The sequence below is a fragment of the Uloborus diversus genome, chromosome 3, assembly GCF_026930045.1.
Source record: "Uloborus diversus isolate 005 chromosome 3, Udiv.v.3.1, whole genome shotgun sequence".
NCBI lineage: Eukaryota > Metazoa > Arthropoda > Arachnida > Araneae > Uloboridae > Uloborus > Uloborus diversus.
The window spans coordinates 112,543,497-112,562,173 of NC_072733.1; the positions used below are offsets into that span (position 1 = coordinate 112,543,497).

General features: G+C 31.4%; 1 protein-coding gene across 2 annotated transcripts in view; it reads right to left on the reverse strand.

The window, feature by feature from the left end:
• LOC129218066 (uncharacterized) overlaps window positions 1-18,677 on the reverse strand; it is a 186,552-nt gene that overhangs the window by 31,257 nt on the left and 136,618 nt on the right. For both annotated transcript variants that reach the window (XM_054852255.1, XM_054852254.1), the window contains 3 exons: window positions 11,213-11,326; window positions 5,556-5,658; window positions 702-870 (listed from right to left, as the gene is read on the reverse strand). In XM_054852255.1, coding sequence (XP_054708230.1) covers window positions 702-870; window positions 5,556-5,658; window positions 11,213-11,326 — 386 coding nt within the window. The remainder of the gene's footprint in view (window positions 1-701; window positions 871-5,555; window positions 5,659-11,212; window positions 11,327-18,677) is intronic.

Sequence of the window (18,677 nt, forward strand, 5' to 3'; positions counted from 1 at the left end):
TAACAAAGGCCTTTTAAGTATTTGTAGGCTGTGCAGTGATGTTATCTAGTGCTGTATATGTGAACGTAAAAAAGTTTTAAGGTCTATTTATTAAGTAATGGAAAATTAAGCATATTCCACTTTTCAGAAAAGGTATGCATATGTTAAAACTTCACAGCTGTTGATCTAACTCAAAATAATGTTCAAATGTGCTAATATTTGGCCTGATTTTTTTTCTAACACAAAAGAACAAAATTAGTCGGTGAGAAGATAATATTTTCATAGTGGAAAAATAAGTACCACCCTAGTGTGTATGGAAGAATGTGTTTATGAGGACACTTCTACCCATGAAAATTTCTCCCTGTGCCACTGAAATGATATCTACTTATATAATGGCATAGGAAGGTAAAGAGCAGTATCTGCAAAAATGAGCTTTTGAGATATTTGCAGAAACGTGTTTTGGATATTATACTAATAATAAGGTCACATTGTAATGACTCTTTTCTTACTTCTTTTCCAACGGAAACCAAATAAGCAAGCTTGTGCAATAAAGCTGAAATACAATAGATGACAAAAAAGAAATATGTGCAAGCTGTGCTTTACCTCCCTATTGCAGAAAATAGCATGAAATCACAGAAAATATATAAAACTTAATAAAATACTTAAATAGTTTTAGACCACAAAATAAAGCTATCAATGCCTTGTGATAGCAAAATACATACTCCATACATTCAAGTAGGGCTCGCAAGTCACTTCTTGCTTCCAAAGAGCTGTTAGAAAGGAATACGACTTTTAAAGCTAAAACTTTGATTCGGAGAATATGTGTACTTCCTAACACTCCTTCTTGACATCTCAGAACATGATTTGTACCATCTTTAAGAGTTAGTGGAACTAGAAAAAATAGATAAAATATTTTGAAAATGAACTGACAGGTATTTATTAAGGAAAGACATAAATGTGTTCATTTAAAAAAACTTATTTTTTTAATAATTTTTTTTTACTGTTCCTCAGTAGGCGTTAATTGCAATGCTGACAACCAGAAAGGAAGAATACTGCACCTTGAAAGCAGAATGTTAAAATGTAACCCACTAAAAATTTTATTAAAGTTTTACTTTACCAGATAAAACTTACAATTTTCAGTAAAATCCGGTTTCCTCTGAAATTTAAAAACCAAAACTCTAAAGTAAGAATTTTAAAGACTGACTTTTCAACTGAAATATAAAAAATTGACAAATTTTCTATTTGTTTGAGTCTTTGAAAATTAAAACCTTCAATATTTTGCCTAGTTTGATACTAAATACTGCATTGAAGTGATTTATAACTAATATTCTTCCTCAAGTTCAAATGAAATACTTAGCTGAATTATGTGCAGGCAAAAAGCAGCTATATTAGCCATGAAAAGCATGACTCATTTGAGCAATTTGGGTTCAAAAGTAAGAATTTCATGATGCTTCAATACCACAACTTTACTCTGCATGAAAATAAAATAGATCTCAGCTGAGAATTGTCAAGCTGTCTAAGCACACAGGAAGCTGTCTGCAAATTTTTAAAAAAGAAGCTGTCTGCAGTGAGATCAAAGTATATGTTGATGTTCGTTTCCTCTTCAGAGAATGAAACTTAAGTATTTTTGGACTTTTGATTGCTGTCACTGAACTCCAATTCCAGAAACCCATCACATGCCTTTTTAGATCAATTGCACAGGAATTCTAGAGATTGTTATTTAGATTGTAAAAGATATTCTGAACCTTTTTTTTTTTTTTTTTGCTGGTACTGTAAACTTCCAATTATAAGTGGAATAAGGTGGTACGGTAACCGCGGATAAGCTAATGCATGAATAATACTCAAATTAGCTAAAAATGATACTATTGTATACAAATAGGGCATAAAAAGATCAATTACACTTGCACATATTGGTTCAATCAATAACAATGTATGTAAAACTAGAAAAGGATTGTTTATTATGCAAACGGACTCCACACAGACAAGAGCAAATCGTGCAAGCAGAATAACTGCAACAGATCAATCACATTACCCCAAAACACAAAGGTAAGGAAAAAGGATTTTTTTTTTCAAGACCGGTTCAGTAACTGTTTAAGGTACTAAGTAAAGATATAAAAAATCTAAGTAAGGTAGGTCTAAAAACCAGTAAGTAGTGAAGACAAAGTAGAAAGTGTTGTTGATTTAAAAATAAAGTATCATTTAGTCAGTTTTCAGTAAAATTAAAAAGGTTTAATGTCACTAGAAGGGCGAGGGAAAAATAGAAATAAGAATGTATAATTGTAAATTTTGCACTTGTTACGTTAAAATATGTGCACTTATCCATATTCAGTTAATTATCAATGAAAAAAATTTTTTTTGAAAGTGTTGCCGTGGATAATTGGGAGTATACTGCACTTTTTGAAACACTTTAGGATGCCAATATGAAAGTGCATTTTGCTGGAAATAAAACTTTCAATGTTTTTCTAACTTAGAAGATTGCTAGCAAGAGTAGAGTCGTTAAGGTCAGAGCCGGAAATTTTTCAAGGAGGGGAAGGTTTTTTTTTGAGCAATCACGATTGCTTATTGCTTTCATTTGACCGTCCTTGGCGTTTGGTTCCTTTTTCAGCTTGAACCAGGGACACCAGCACCACCGCCCACTGCAAGCGCGGCTTCGAGCACTGCCTCCTAGAATCAGTTTATCCTGGTCGAAGGCGTCCATGTCCTACACACTGGCGCGCTCATACAAACACACACATAGGTCTACGCACACACACAAGCTTAAAAATGCACGCAAGCATGCCCACACATACACACACAACTATACACACATAACCGCCCAGGAGGAGGAGTAGGCTTAGGGGGACAGGAGCTGTTTCTAGAAACAATAGTCCAATGAGTAGGGCCCTGTCACAACTCGTGATTGCGAAAACATAATTTGAATTCAAAATTTCAGAATTCAAGTTAATTTTTTTAAATTTATCTCTTAGGGGCCCTTCATTAATTACTTAAGAATGATTTTGACAATTTTAGATCGCTCCCCCTCCCCTCATGTAAGGCAACGTAAGTTTTTTCAAACCCCTCCTCCTATTAAGTAAGATTACATTTCGTTTTTCAAAATAACAAAATAACTAATCTTACATCACTGGAATCGTTATTAATTTCATTATTATTGAAGTAAATCCTTTTGTGATAAGAAATATTTACTAAAAAGTTGGAATCTAGACTGAATTTTTTAACATTTTTTTGTTTATGATGCGATACTTATTAAAAATGAAACATGCCATACATAGTGGGATTCTTTTATTATATTTTACACTATTCATTCTTTGTAAAACAAATAAAAAGAGCTCATCCAAAAACATTTTTTACCTTCCAGAAGCAAATGAAAGATGATCACTGCCAAACCGCTTGACCGCTCAATTTCTAATTAAAAATATCCACTTGGAAAATATTACGTAAGAATCGGTTTGACTCCCCCCCCCCCCAAGTAAGGGTATGTAGAGATTTTTCCAACCCCCCTCACCATCAGGTCTCTTATGTTATTAATAAATGGCTCCTTATTACGTATCTAATTTACACTTGCTTGTGGGGCAGAGGGGGAATGGCTGCCACTTCATTTTTATTTAAAACAACTAAAATAAAAAGATTTAGCCTAAACGGTCTCTGAACCTATTCCCTAACTTTTGGTTTAAAGAGGCAGTTGTGCTTTTAGAAATTCAATTCCGTAACAATTCTGGGGAATATTTCAAAACCCCATTCTCCTAACTTCATTGAAGGTTGTCTAAAATGTCACTTTTTGGAACTGCAGTTTTGAAAAATTACCACAGGAAAGTCAGTGAACCCATTTCTTCTCCTAATACAATCCGAGCTGTCTACAATTGTGTCTATAAGGCTTAAAATTTACAAAATGCTCGGGGGAAGGCTTTCAAGCTCCTTCTCTTGACAGCACCAAAGAGCATCTAAAATTGCCTTTATGAAACTTCAACTTTGAAAAGTTTTTGGGAGGGAGATTCAAACCCCATTCCTTTCCTTAGCATCATCAAAGATGGCCTATACTTTTGTTTTAGGACTGATTCTGAAAAATTGTTGCTATAGGGCTCAAATGAGGAGCGATTGCTCCTCCCTTGTATCCGTCCTTGATAGTTGTCGACTAGGAGAACAACTTTTTTTATTTTGCAAGATTATTTTGCAAGTGAAAGATTTCTTCTTTCATCGAAGCCTTCTCGATAGCCTTGTTGTCTGTGGAGGATTCATGTGAGGAAATTAGGCGCTATAGCCCTCCCCCCCCCCACACACACACTTTAGGCCTGAACTTAAAACTAGATAAAACCGAAATTTCAGAGATGTTTAGTACTGCAATACTTTGCAACTTAAAGTTTTTATTACATTTAAATAAATATATATACACTATATATAGCGGTGTATCAAAGGGAGGAGGGGGTTCGGTGATTGAAGCCCCTTCTTCCATTTGGTCAAAACTTACAACAGATTAAATTGTGATCTGCAATGGTATGGAAAAGCACGGAGGAAATAGTTTTGATCTGCAATCAAGGTTTTTAATCTGAAAGCTTCTATTTTCAAATTAAACCAATCATATATATTTTATTTCTTTCTGATGCTGAGAGGCCTAACCTCTCCCCCTATGAGTTCAGAACTTACACTGGATAAAACTGAAATTTTGAAGACTTTAAATACTTCAATACTTTTGAGAATTTATATATACATTATAGTTAAATTACTCTATATAAATTGAAGGCATATTAATGGTGGGTTGGGGAGAGCTAAAGGGACTGTAGGCCCCTTCTAAAATTTGGTCAAAACTTGCAACAAATTACAATGTGATATGCAATGGCATGGAAGGCTCAGAGGAAATAGCATTGTTCTGCTATAGAGGGAAAAATTTCCTTTTCATGGAAAGTTGATCACATCTTAGGATACAACTGGATCTGGCATTCCGGCGCTGGAAAACTTACAAATTCACCTGATACATACAGACAGAGAGAGACAGATAGATACTATACAAAAAAACTTATTGCGCATGAAAATAGAAATAAGACAAAATAGTTTCAATGCCCAATTTCTATGATGTATTCTTTTAATGATAGAAAACATTTAAATTATTAAAAAGCAATTAAGAGTAAACCTAAAATTTTATAATATTACAAAAATACTCCAGTTCAACAAAAAGAAAAAAAAAATCCATCCCCTCCTCAGAAATCAAAAATTTCAGAGATATCTGTTTTAGAAATTGAAAATTTCGGAATTTTCCCAAGTTTCCCTAGAGTCGAAAAAGTTCACCAACTTTTCCAGGTTGATACAGATTTTGCAGGCGGATACGCACCCTGGTTACATAACTCTGAGATGGTGTTTCAGCAAATAAAGGAGAAGCAATTGACCTTTATTTAGTCCATTTCAAGAAATGTATCATACTTGAAGAAATTATATCTTTTGAAGTGTACATTTTAATATGAAATGAAACAATATGTTTAAAATCCCGGAAAAGGCAGTCAAAATTTCCATTTGGTGACATGAATAAGGCATGAAGAATATTCTCATGCCTTATTATTTCTTTTTCTTTTTAACGTAATGATACTTACGACCAACTTTTTCAAAAACAGCAGCAATATTTAGTATGTGTTTAGAAGAATTTTCAACAGAGGAGGCCTTACATTCATCCAATACTTTGGACAGTACTGATGTCTGAAAATCAAAATTTATATTTAAATTGAATAAATTAGACACAAAGGCATTTGCTACTTTATTTTTGTACATAGCAAATAATTTTTTCAAACTAAGAGCTATTTAAAGGCTGAAGTGGATAAATTCCAAACAATCTACTCCATGAATTTAAAGTTGTCAAATGTTCACACAAATATTCTTCTTTCATTGGATTGTGCAAGAGCGGTAATTTGAACATAAAAGGAATTTAAATCAGTTTTTTTATTTCTAATGCACTGCCATATCATAATTTGTCATCTTTTGATGAGAATCTGAACTCTTGTTTCTTTGGATGCATCTCCATTGCCTGGCTTAAAATTCAGTCAGTTTTTGTGGGGATCCACAGTTAGATCATAATTTTCTGGATACACCTAGAAGTGGGATGTTCAACTCTTCTCATTTCTCCAGCACCCCACATTCCAGCACCCATATTCTTTTAACAGTTAATTTTTTTTGCCATATATTCTTTTGTATTCAAGTGCAATCAGACCAATGCATCAAACTTTTTATCTCAATTTAAGAAACAAGAGAAAAAATGAAAACATATTTCCTTTCTTACTACAGAGTTGAAGTTACTTACAATAATTTATGATTTTGCTCCATAGATAAACATGAAAAAATGAAAAATGAAAATTAATTTTACCAAAATATAGAATGTACCAATAACATTTCAAAAGAATTAAGCCCCTAAGCACTAAAATGCCAAATATTTTTAACTCTTATCTTCTGTTTGTGACCAAAGTTGCACATGAAACAGTTCCTTTCTTATTATTCATTATTATCCCAGCGGCATTGAGGCTGGCATTGCATATATGAGTTTTCAAAACGGAACTATTTATTTAAATTTTTAAACGTTAACAGGTGGCACTGAATGGCTATAACTTTTATCACATTTGAGTCACATGGTATTTGACCTTCATGTGCAGGCAGCTGTTTTAATTTTTTTGATGGGATTGATTTATTAATGTAAACAAACAATGAATCAATGCTCTGAGCATAGCCTTTAAAAAGTTGCCTTTAATCTTGTTTGCCTTTGATCCTTGCCTTTGTTTTATTGCTTTGCATTTTATTTATTTATTTATTTTTCCAAGAGTAATGGAAAGAGAAATAAAAATACTTTTTATGTCATTTCTTGTTTCATCTTTTTATTCATTCTTTTTCATTTGAGACTTTAAGAGACTGCAACAAAAATGGTCAGTACAGAGAGTTAGGGTTACATGTTTCTGTGCTATAAAGAAGTTTCAAGACTTGTTGCATGGGATTAATATCAATTTTAATTTGTTGGCCTGAGTTTTAAATTATAATTGCATGATATATAGATCATTATTGCTTCATTTCCTTGTCTTAAAATTCTATATACACTGTGTTTATAACTTTGTTTTTGTGTGTGTATCATTTATTTTCATTTGTGTGGTTAAAATTTAGTGTTTTGCTTATTTCACTTACTTTTAATAATTTCATATTCTTTACATTCTTAATGATAATCAATAGTACATTGTTCCTCCAACTTAAAAACTTGAAGTTGTTATATTGCGATGTGGATTTTATACTTTCTGTTTTTGTAAAGTTAACCTTAACTGCTGAAAATGCTTTGGCCAGGGCAAAGTTTCATATTAGAACATTCGGTTCCATGGCTGCGCTTCATCATCTTAGGGGATAAGTAATTTTTTAAAATCTTTTAACTTGGAAAAAACTAATTTTGACATAAACAAAAAAAAGAACGCAAATAAATGTTTCCTTCCTAATATATATATAATATAGATTCAATTCTCTGCTTAGTCACCTGATGTTTGCAGTCAGTAAATAAAGCAATATTTTTAAATATGCTCTTAATAAAAAGGAAATCATGATGTGGTAAGAGAGTACAAATTGTACTAAAAAGTTACCTTTTGATTCTGATATCGTTTCTCAGACTGATCAAATCAAAATGTGTTCAGGATAATTACAGACCACACCATCAGTTCAAGAACTAAAGACAACTTTGTGTAAAAAATTTAAAAAAAACTGATTTAAGTTTTGTATAAGTTTAATTACTCTTTACATATAGAGATAGTATCTGAACACAGACCGTTGTCTAGTTTTATTTGGTCACTTTCTGGTTAAAAGAATACATATTTACCTTCACTGTTGAGTAGTATAATTACGGTTTTCATTTTAAAATTAGTAGAGACGTACCGAGTCGCACTTTGGCCGAGTAGCCAAGTAACAAGTACTCGACCGGGTACCGAGTTACCGAGCAATGAATTTCAATTATGTTTTAAGAAGAACCACTAACACATACAAAACAAATTTTGAACTCATTGGAATAGAAGTGTAGACCTCAATGTCCATATAATAGTTTTTAAAACAAAAATTCCAGCTGAAATTAAATTATGCATTATTTAAAAGATTTTGTTTGTGTTAATAATTTTACAAATAAGTTATTCTTAAAATTAAAAATTAAGAAATAAATAAAAGGTAGGATTAATCAAGTTGTAATTAAAACAAATTATATCAATCTATATACTTCTAGTCCGCCAAAGATAAATTTTTAAAAGCAAATGAAGCAACGTTAAAAGCACAAATGGTGCAGGAACACTGCAGACACGTGTTTCTGCATTACAAGGAATGTCTTTTTCAGTGCATAAAATGTGAGCTAATGAATAAAAAAATCTGACTTTCGTCGAATTATTTAAATCTATAAGCTCACATTTTGGGCATTGAAAAAAGCATTCCTTGCAGTGCCAAAACACGTGTCTGCAGTGTTCCTGCACATTTGTGCTTTTAATGTTGTTTTATTTTTTAAGAAAAGGTATTTTTATGCTTCTAATAAATAATTTTGTTTGTGGCAAAAATCCATTTAATATAATAATTCATATTTTCCCGATTTACCTTTTTTGCCCTTTTTTTAATAATATTATTATATTTATAACAACAATGTATATTTAATAGTTAATTTCATTAACTTTGGGGCATTAAAATAAAAGATTTACTCCATTGAAGCATAACAAACTTCATTATTCTCAAAATTTTAATTTGACTTGTAAATTTGGATTGTAAAAAATTGCAGTATATTATATGCTTGCACTATTTTATTAATTGTAAAATCTGCTTTGAACAATATTCCATTTTTTACAACTATTCGGCATTGGCCGAGTAACTGATCAAAATTTGGCCGAGTACCGAGTACTGAGTAGTTACCGAGTACTCGGTACATCTCTAACAATTAGCTTATAAAACTTCAACTTCTTCACTAAATAAAATGTTATAGCACAACCTTTATAATTGTAATCTCCCGGGAAGAGAAAAAAAAATTGAGTTATCAAGATTTTGAAAAAAATACAAGTAACTTTCACATTTACACACACGTTATATACATGTACCATATGACCACTTTTCACTACAATTAGCAATTTATCCTTCTTGGAATTTACATCCTTGTTGTGATGTAACAATATCTGGTATTCAATTTGACTACTTACTAGGTGTTAAGCTGGATAGTTAGCCACTTCTGAACCAAACTTCCTAATTTTCAGTTTTCAGCAATTTCTTTCATCATAGATTTTCGTAATAACTTGATGGCATTTTATTATTGTTGAAAATACAAGAAGGGATTTTGAAATGAACAGTAACTTCGACTTTCTTTTTTCCTCTACAAACTTAAAAACTCTTAATTTTGTTTTCAACCAATAGCACATTCAAGAGCTTTTTGCCAGCCATTAGGAGGATTTAATGAAGCAGAATGAAGATGAGAAAAATGTTTTCCAGTTTGCGCTTGAAAACTGACAAAAATCAACCCCTACTCTAAGTGAGCAACGTGTTCCAAAGAAAAGCACAAATAATCTTAACTCTGAGGAAAATCCAGAGATAAAAATGACTATTAGCACCCTCCTCATATTTACACCCCTTTGCTATCTCAACCCTATTCCCTCTTTCAAATGCTACCATTTTAAACTGTTTTCATTATTACATTAGTCGTATGGTTACCTGATAAGTAACAAACGTTTTAAAATACATAAACAAATTAATGATCTTAAATACAAAATATAATGTAAAAAAAAGAAGGCACAGCTTTACAAAACCTTTTAGACATATGTTTTTGCGTTACAGGGAACAATGCAAAATCATGTGAGCTTATGGATAAGAAGAAAGTCAGCTGTCCTATGGTTTTGATGCTAACCATCTAAGACTCACTTAAAAAATTAATCTTACTTTATTTTATCTTCTCCTTTGAAAAATAACTCTAATATTAGGTTTGAATTCAATTATAACTTGATTTTAGTTAGAAATAGTTTACTAGTCTAAAAAACTATTATCAACTATTATTTTTTATTATTTCTTTCAAAATTGATAGCTTTGGGGCAATTTAATTATGCAAACTGACTAGATCCCATAAGTTCTAACCTGAATTTAAAATAACTCCACATAGAGTTTAATTTATAGCGGTTGCTGAAAGTTACTGACTTGTTGCTTATAGCATAATTGACCTTGAAACTTTACCTTTCATTTCAAAATTATCAACTTTGAGACTGTTTAATTAAGCAAGTTGATTAGATCCCATGGGTTTCGCACTTGAATTTAAAATTAGATACCGTAGAGTATAATTACAGCTGTTGTTTAAAATTGCTGCACGACGGCATATACGGTAATTGGCCCATAACTTTGACACTTTTTGTTTCAAAATATCAATTTTGGGATCACGTAATTTAAAAAGTTAATTAGATGTCATGGATTTCTATCCTGGATATAAAACTACACCACAGGAACCATAACTACAACTATGTCTCAAAGTAAGGGACCATCGCATACAGAGTTACGCAGCAAGTTTAACTACGGCCAAGAGTAATCCATTCTATTTTATGTTTTTTTGAGTATTATACTACGGTGAGTAGTTAATTCTATACTTATTTCCAAGGATCATTAATGGTTTTTGCTCACATAAAGACACAAATATAGCAAAAAAATTAAAAACAGCATTTTCAATTGACCTTCGCCTTCAAAGCCATGCCTGAGCCACCAAATTATTTATGCTAGCATGTACCTAGTATCTAGTAGCTACATCTTCAAAAATGGCACAGGTCACCCATTGCTTTTTCAACAAAACAATGGTGCACCACTTGATTATCCTATATGTGGGGCTTCTTTTTTAAGCAGAAAGTTTTTGTTCAACACTATCATTTTAAATTATTTTTAATAAAATATGAAACTGTTACTTTGGGATTAAATGACTTTTTTCACAGAATGACCCAACAGCTTCTCTAATTTGTGGAATATTGATTAATTAAAAATTCTGCCTACTTAAGCTACAGGCTTCTTTAAGCAGTTATCAAACAAAAAAGAGAAATAAATGGTTTCTAAACAAAAAAAAGTTCTTTTTGAGCAAAAATTAGGAATTATAAGATAATGTTCAAAACACTTAAAATATTTCACAGGCCAGAATTTTTCAGTTTTAAGTGAAATTTTTAAAAAACACTTTAAAATGTATGGATTTTATCTGACAAGAAATATAAAAGACTTATGGTATTCACTCAAGAAATAAAATAAAAATCATCCATACACCATAAGGCTTTGAACAATCCTCACATTGACAATGGCTAACAAAAGTTTGAAGAGCACTTTCAGCCAAATGAGAGTCAGGATGCAATATAGCTGGAATGTAAGACACAAAAACCTGGAAAAAAAAAGAGAAAATAGTAAAAAAAATTACAGTTTTAAAGCACAGTATAACCCCGATTTAACGATTGTAAAGGAACTGGAAAAAGTTATCGTTAAATTGAGGAGCAAAGACATTCAATGTAGTCACATTTGAACGAGTGAAATGCATCATTAAATTGAGGAAATTGTTAAATCGGGTATTGTTAAATCAAAGTTACTGTATTTGTTCAGCACTATACTAGGCTAGTTTTCAATACATCAACAGGTGCTGGACCACAAGGAGGGGAGCAAGCAGAGGCCCTTGCTCCCTAGGCGGCAACTTCTGAATATCGGCAAGTTCTATTTCTGTGGGGTTTTTTCATTGAAATAAAGCATTAAAAATTGAGGGAAAATGGGTAAAAGCAGTTGTTTTAATTTTTGTCCCCGTTTGAGAAAAAAATATTGTAGATCTGGCAATAACACCAATGCAAGACTGGTTTTTACCCGTGGTTGAAGGGATAGTGTCAGTAACTTTGATTTTATTAACTTATGCTCTCATCTGTAATATTCCTGCCACCTTTTTTTCTGGGGTTACACAGCTGGTGCTTATATTGCACATTGCACACAGAAATATCTAGTCCGTAGACTTGAGTTCAGCCTTTATATTTAAGCATTATTAACACTTTAAATAAAACTACATTATTTCATAATGGGTTAACTAAAATCAATGTATCATATTGAATATAATATGTATTTTTAAACTCCTTAATGCTTTGTTTGCTTACTTCATTATTCTTAGCCTGTAAATGAATATAAAAAAAATATTACAGTCCCTTTGTAAATATCCTATTTTAATGGTCAGAATGCAATGAAATCTGTCCATTAGGCTAATTTCAGGTGAGCTGCAGAGCCTGAGGGGAACAGATAGACTCCTACTCCAGGAATTTTTAATGTGCATTTAAGGCAGTGAGAAGCAAAGGGATGCATGTGGCAAAATTAAAAATTTGAAGATTACCGGTACAAATGGTAGGTGAACCTCTCCTCTGTCTTGGGGCAAGAGATAGCACTAGTAGCTCTGGTAGGTGCTGCTGTATAGCATGATTTAGAAAAAAAATTCAATGAAAGACTACTTAGGAAGTTATCTTTAAACACGTTATACTCAAAACTTGAAAATGTCCCCAATGTCTTATCAAAACTCACCAAAGCAACAGCCTGCATAATGGCAGTAAGTATGATTCAGTACATTAGGGCATTCTGCATAGCAGAGAAAATCTTGCGAGAATGTAGCTTTGATTTTCACCAATAAGGAACATGGACAGAAAATATGGTGATCTAAAAGTGTTTTCACTGCTTCATGGTAAACGAACAGGATACCCAAAGTAGCCTTGCTTTTTGAGTGAGTGAGATAGTTGGTAGAACAGTAATCATTGGACCAAAGAGGAGTAACTTCATATGAAAGTATTAAAACCAGAAAATCAGTAGTTAATCTGTAGTTAATGTAGGTTCGGTTGAGCACAATTAAGTTCTGCTGCTTCCACCATTTCTGAAAACTATCAAAAGAAGGCAAATGTTTAAAATACTTTGGCAACATGTTCCCAAGACTGACTGAACCAAAAATAAACGAAAGTTATTTGTAGGTCTAGATACTCAGAAACTTTTTTAACACATCTGTTTTATAAAGTTAAAAGAGGCATGGAGAGCTTTCAAAGAAGTCAAAAATTCCTGTGGAACCTAAACTACCAACTTTACATCTATCAAGGGAAAAATGTTAATAAAATTAAGACTGGTTGTTTGATCAGTTTAAAAGTGCCTTTTAAAATCTGCTTTAAACAACTTTCCCCAAATTGAAGTCTGTTAACAAGAACAGAGAGACACATTTCATGAAGGTATTAAGGAGATGAAGCACAGATAACAAGGTAGGTGGAAAATCAAGTTGCTGTTGGCTTACCATTGGAATATACACTGAGAACACTTACGGACTTAAAGATTTATTAATTAGTGTATGGTCAGCAAATCATTCCCAATTGTTTGGTTATATCAATTAGCTTGTAAATAAAACGCTTTCAAATATTTAAGAGATCTTTTTTCCAGAAGATGTTAAAAAAAGGTGTTCAGATGTTCTTGGGCATATGTTTAAGCCTCTTTAGTGAAAAATACCTAAGTTATTGAGAAAAATGGACGTCACATTTGAAATCAGTGCACCAAATAACAGAAAGCTTAAAACAAACACTTTTTAATGACTTAGATTTTGAAAACCTCCATTGTTTTCATTCTTTAAGAAATACTTTTAGATTTTCATTAAAAAATTAAGATTGTATGTAAAAAAAATATTTAAATGATAATCAACCATTAAGAATTTCTCCAATTTTTTTTTTTCCATTTATAACTAAATACTCTATCAAAAAATTTTAGTGTTTACAACACACATATTTTCGCAAGTGAAGTGAAAAAAACCTTTAAATTCTTACTCTGCCTCTCTTAACATTTTTTTTTTTTTTTTTTTGTAAAATGAAGTGCTGAATGTTCTATTTTTCTGAGCTGGGCAAAAAAAAAATTTAAATTTCTACTCTTACCAATCTTTAAGTTTCTGTATGGAGATTGAATGAAACAAACACAGAAATAGGGTGAATTTGCTGTCACCCGGGACAAGGACCAGACTTGCTCATCCTTGATCCGACACTAGTATAAGGTGAATTCCAGAAAATAGAAGACATGACACTTAAATTAATATTTGGTCACTTGCTATGTATGAATCATTCTTTTCAGAAACATATGACCACGTCCAAACATTTTTCCCTAATTAACTAAATGACTTTCAGAAAATCAAGGTCAAAATCAATTTTACTGTTGAGTTGATACAGAGCAGAAATTTATTTTTTTACATATTTACTTATTTTTTTGTTACATACTTTTATTTCAATAAATTTGTTTATCAGAATGTAACAAGTAAGTTAACTTGTATCATTTAAATGTGTAATTAAACTTTCTGTTAAGTAATTTAAAAAGGTTTTTTTTTCAGCCATGAAACAGGTCTATTACTAAGGTGATACAAGTATATTTATCTACACTATGTGACCAAAAGTGTTGGAACACTTTCAAAAATTCACATTCTTCCAGATTTCTCGAGAAATAAAAGACCAACTGCTCTGTAATTTTTTCACATAAAAAGTATACTCTAGCTGTCATTTTCCAATAATAATTAAGTGTGCTATTCTTTTATGGGACCAGCAACAAATTGAGGAAACAAAAAAAGGTTTTTGATCATTTTACATTGTAAATAGTTGGGAATAAGCTATAAATTTCAAAAATAAGTTAAAATTCTATCAAAAATTTATTTTTATATTTTCGTGAAAGTATTTCTAATACCCATGGAGATATAGGCATTTCTTTCAAAAATGCAAAATTTTTTTAAAGGTTTTTGGCTCATATCACAGAGTTTTTCATCAAACGTTACTAAACTTTCAGAATATTTGACTGCGTATTAGAGAAACAAAGTATTAAAATTTGAAGTTAAAATACTGAAAATTTTATGAAATATGAACGTTTAAAGCAATCAATTTTTCCATGCGCATGCGCAAAAGATAGCAATTTAGAATGTGTATAATCCATAACTCAGATGTATCCTACAACTCATTAAAAAATTCCACCTTAATATCTTTAAAATTTAAAAAGTTTATTAGCAATCTAATGAGCCCAATTTCTATAATAATTCTTTTCGAAAGTGTCCCAATACTTTTGGTCATATAGTGCATAAGCTGATCAAGGTTGAAATTTTTGAATCCTAGAGGAAAACAAACTAGTTTCAAGATAGTAGTCAAATTCAAAACATATAAAATAATTCATGCAAATATTATATGTGCTTTTATTAAAAAATCTTTTATTCTGATAATATTCTGTTTAAGATGTTTCATGATTTTTATTTCAAGAGAATAATAAAAACTATGCTTAAAAATTGCCAAGTATAAAAATCATTTTGATATGATACATCTAAATATCCACAAACAAAATTTTAACCATGTTAAAATTAGGAGCAATGGGACACAGAAAATCAAAAACTGTTTTAAAAAAAGAATTAAAAGGTTTAATAAAAGAAAGCATCGATCTTAAGGAAAATTTTGGAAATGTTCAAGGTTACATTATTCAAGGTTACATTCAAGGTATACATTACAGGCTAACAACACGGGTTTTTCGAAGAAAAAAAAGAAAAAGCAAGAAACACATCTGGTTGTGCAAGTAGATTTTTCAGAAGACTTTGCAATTGAAATGCAGATTGAAATCCAGGCTGCTCATTGGCATCAACAACAGGTCACAATTTTTACAGCTTATGTTTTGCATTTAAATGAAAAAGGAACAGGATGAGCAATTAATTATAAGTGACAAAATGGATCACAGAGAGGTGTCAGTTTTTGCTTTTATTAATCTGTGACTGGTTAGTTTCTTTTCCCGATTGGAAATAATATCTTTCTTTTGTGATGATGCTGTTAGCCAATAATTCAAGCAGAAATATGTTATGTTGGAAAAATACAATATCAACACTGCTTGGAGCTTCTTTGCCACAAGTCATGGGAAGAAGGCTCTTGATAGCATTGGTGGAACAATTAAAGTGTAGAGTAATATCTTACAGATCAATTATTCTCTTTCAGAAAGGAGTAAATCTATCCCCTTCTTGATGCACACATAATATGCACTATCTGAAACCTGTAACAAATTATGTTATTGAATGAGTACTTTTTACCAAGAAGTGAAGGGGATTTCACTTAAAAAAAAAACAAACAGACAAACTGTTATGAAAGATGCTAAAGATGAAACTACAGCTGAATTAAGTACACCAAATGATGAGACTGTGCCAAAGGATGCATTAGCAGTTGGACGATTTTCGTTAGTTGAATGAAAAGTAAAGAAATTAACAAAGAACTATGATGGCAAGTACTTCATATACAGGATGAAGGAATAAAAATATCTTGGGTGAGAGAACCTGATAATGTGGGAATGATTTTTAAGATAATGATGAAGATAATGTTTTATTGACTCTGATCAAATTGAGAAATTAAAGAATCCAGAACTTGTAACAGATGGCTTAGGCATTAGACTTTATTATTATAGATTTAAATTTCGGAATGCTTTAGTAAGTGAATAAATGATAGTAAATTTAAATGTATCAAGTTTCATTACTTAGAACTTTTTGACTTCCGTTTCTGTCTTTCCATTACCATTAACAAGTACAAAACTCCTATGCTTAAAATAATTATTTATAAAAAAATAAAAGTCAAATCATAGTGAATAAACACTCCTGTATGTGATCTATTTTTTTCAAAACTTTCCTTTTTATTGTGTCACTGATCTAAGGAGAATATATGTTAGTATGAAAATCATGTCAAAAAATTTTCTTCTATAACAGTTTTTCAAATTTGAATTTAATATTAAGTAACAAACAAAAAAATTCCTAGCTTTGTTTTCTTAGCAACTTGTTATAATATGTATAAATCTATACATTAATTATTGAAAAAAAAAATTTTTTTTTTTGCTCACAGACATAAATAGGGAAGGGTGAGCACAGTGAGACAAAAATTATAAAAATCAAGAATATTGGATACTAAGATTTTTTAAGGTGAATTTGTAATGCAGCTTAGGTATACAAACTTTTGAGAAAAAAAATCATAACTATTTCAAGTTTTTGGGATAATATAAAAAAGGGAAACTTAATATTTTGTCTCAGTGTGCTCCACACATGGGGCACAGCAAGACAGCATACAAAGCACAGAGAGACAACATATAGGGTTGATTGAAAATATAATATGTCTAAAGATTAAAGACAAAATTAAATCATAATGAAACACAAATTCAAGTTTCATTACACATTTAAATAAAATAAAAAAAATCAGACCACAAAAAAGATTGCTTTCGCTCTGTATTATTTCTTTTCATAGGAGCTGCTATTAACAATTAAATAGTTTTGTTTGGAATGGATGCAACATTTGGCACAGATGGTCAAATAATGGTCAATCAAACCGGTTTTACTTTTGCGCAAAAAACTAATGCACAAGTCCCCATCGTTATCAGAAATGGCGGCTCATGGGAGGGGCCAGAGGGGACCCGGGCCCCCCTCACTTTTTTCAGACAATAATTTATAACTTTTAATTTGTTTTCCCCCCTTTTTTTGTTTGTGTGTGTGCTTGAAATAAAAAAAAAAGGTATGTATGTTGTGCGGGAGGGGAAGGAGAGGGGTGTTCAGAAAATATTTTTTTAAATTTACTTTGTTGTATTTTTCCCCTGAAATGTGTATCCTCATTTTTTCAACTTTTCCTTCAAGAAAGATAGGCATGAAGCCGGCTGATCACTAACGCAAGACATTACTCCAAGGGCCTGTCCGTTTTCCTTTTTTCTCCAGAGCAGTGTTAGGAAGTATTCATCGTCCTCGGTAGGTCGCAGACGATATTGTTTTCTACAGCAGTATTGTTTTACTTCCTTCAGAACTTCCTCTTCCAAGAAAAAGAAGAAAAAAAAAGGTTGCATGTTTTTTACCCGTTCCCTTTTTTCTCCAGTTATAAAGGTTATCACAAAAAGTCGTTTCAAGGCTTCAATTTTTGCAATTTTCCATTAAGTGCCCAGTACCATTTTTTTCCCTTAACGTCACCAAAGATAGTCTAAAATTACATTTTTAAAACTACAAGTTTCAAAGTTGAGATCTGATGAGCAAATCAATCAGATTGATGAGATTATTTTCCTATTATGCCTCCCCCCTCCTTCCCTCCCCTTAAAAACTATTTTCTAATTTATTGTTACAAGATTAGTTTTTTTTTAATCAAAAAATGTCTTTCCATTGTTACACAGAAATTATTACTTGTTTTAAATTACTGCTCACGTAGTTTTAAAGAAAATGGGACAAGTTATCAATAATTTGAAGAAAATAAAAACAGTTAGATATTTTTTGTCTTTGTCTGCATAAAAATTCTGAATCTGGCCCATGGGCGCTGGCAGGTTCATATGCAAAAGGGTACACCCACCCGCACGTAAAGCACTAAGAATTTTTTTACTAGTTTTTTAAATTTATTTTTAGTTTTTGTAAATTTAGTTTATCTATTTTTATTTGATTTATTTTAAAGCGAATAATACTAAGATGTATTTTCAGCTGTGTTCATGTTTTTTAATTTTTACACATTTCTCTGATGACAATATTTCTGCACTTTTGTAATTTGGCCTTGCTTAAAATAAAATTAATTTTACTCAATGAACAGAATGAAGGAAAGTATTAAAGGCAGGTTGAGAATCGAACAGGCAGGCTTTAGAGCCGATAGAGAAGTACAATAAATCACATCTTCATACTTCGAAATATAATAGAGCAAAGCATTGAATTCAACTAAACATTATACCTTAACTTTATTGATTTT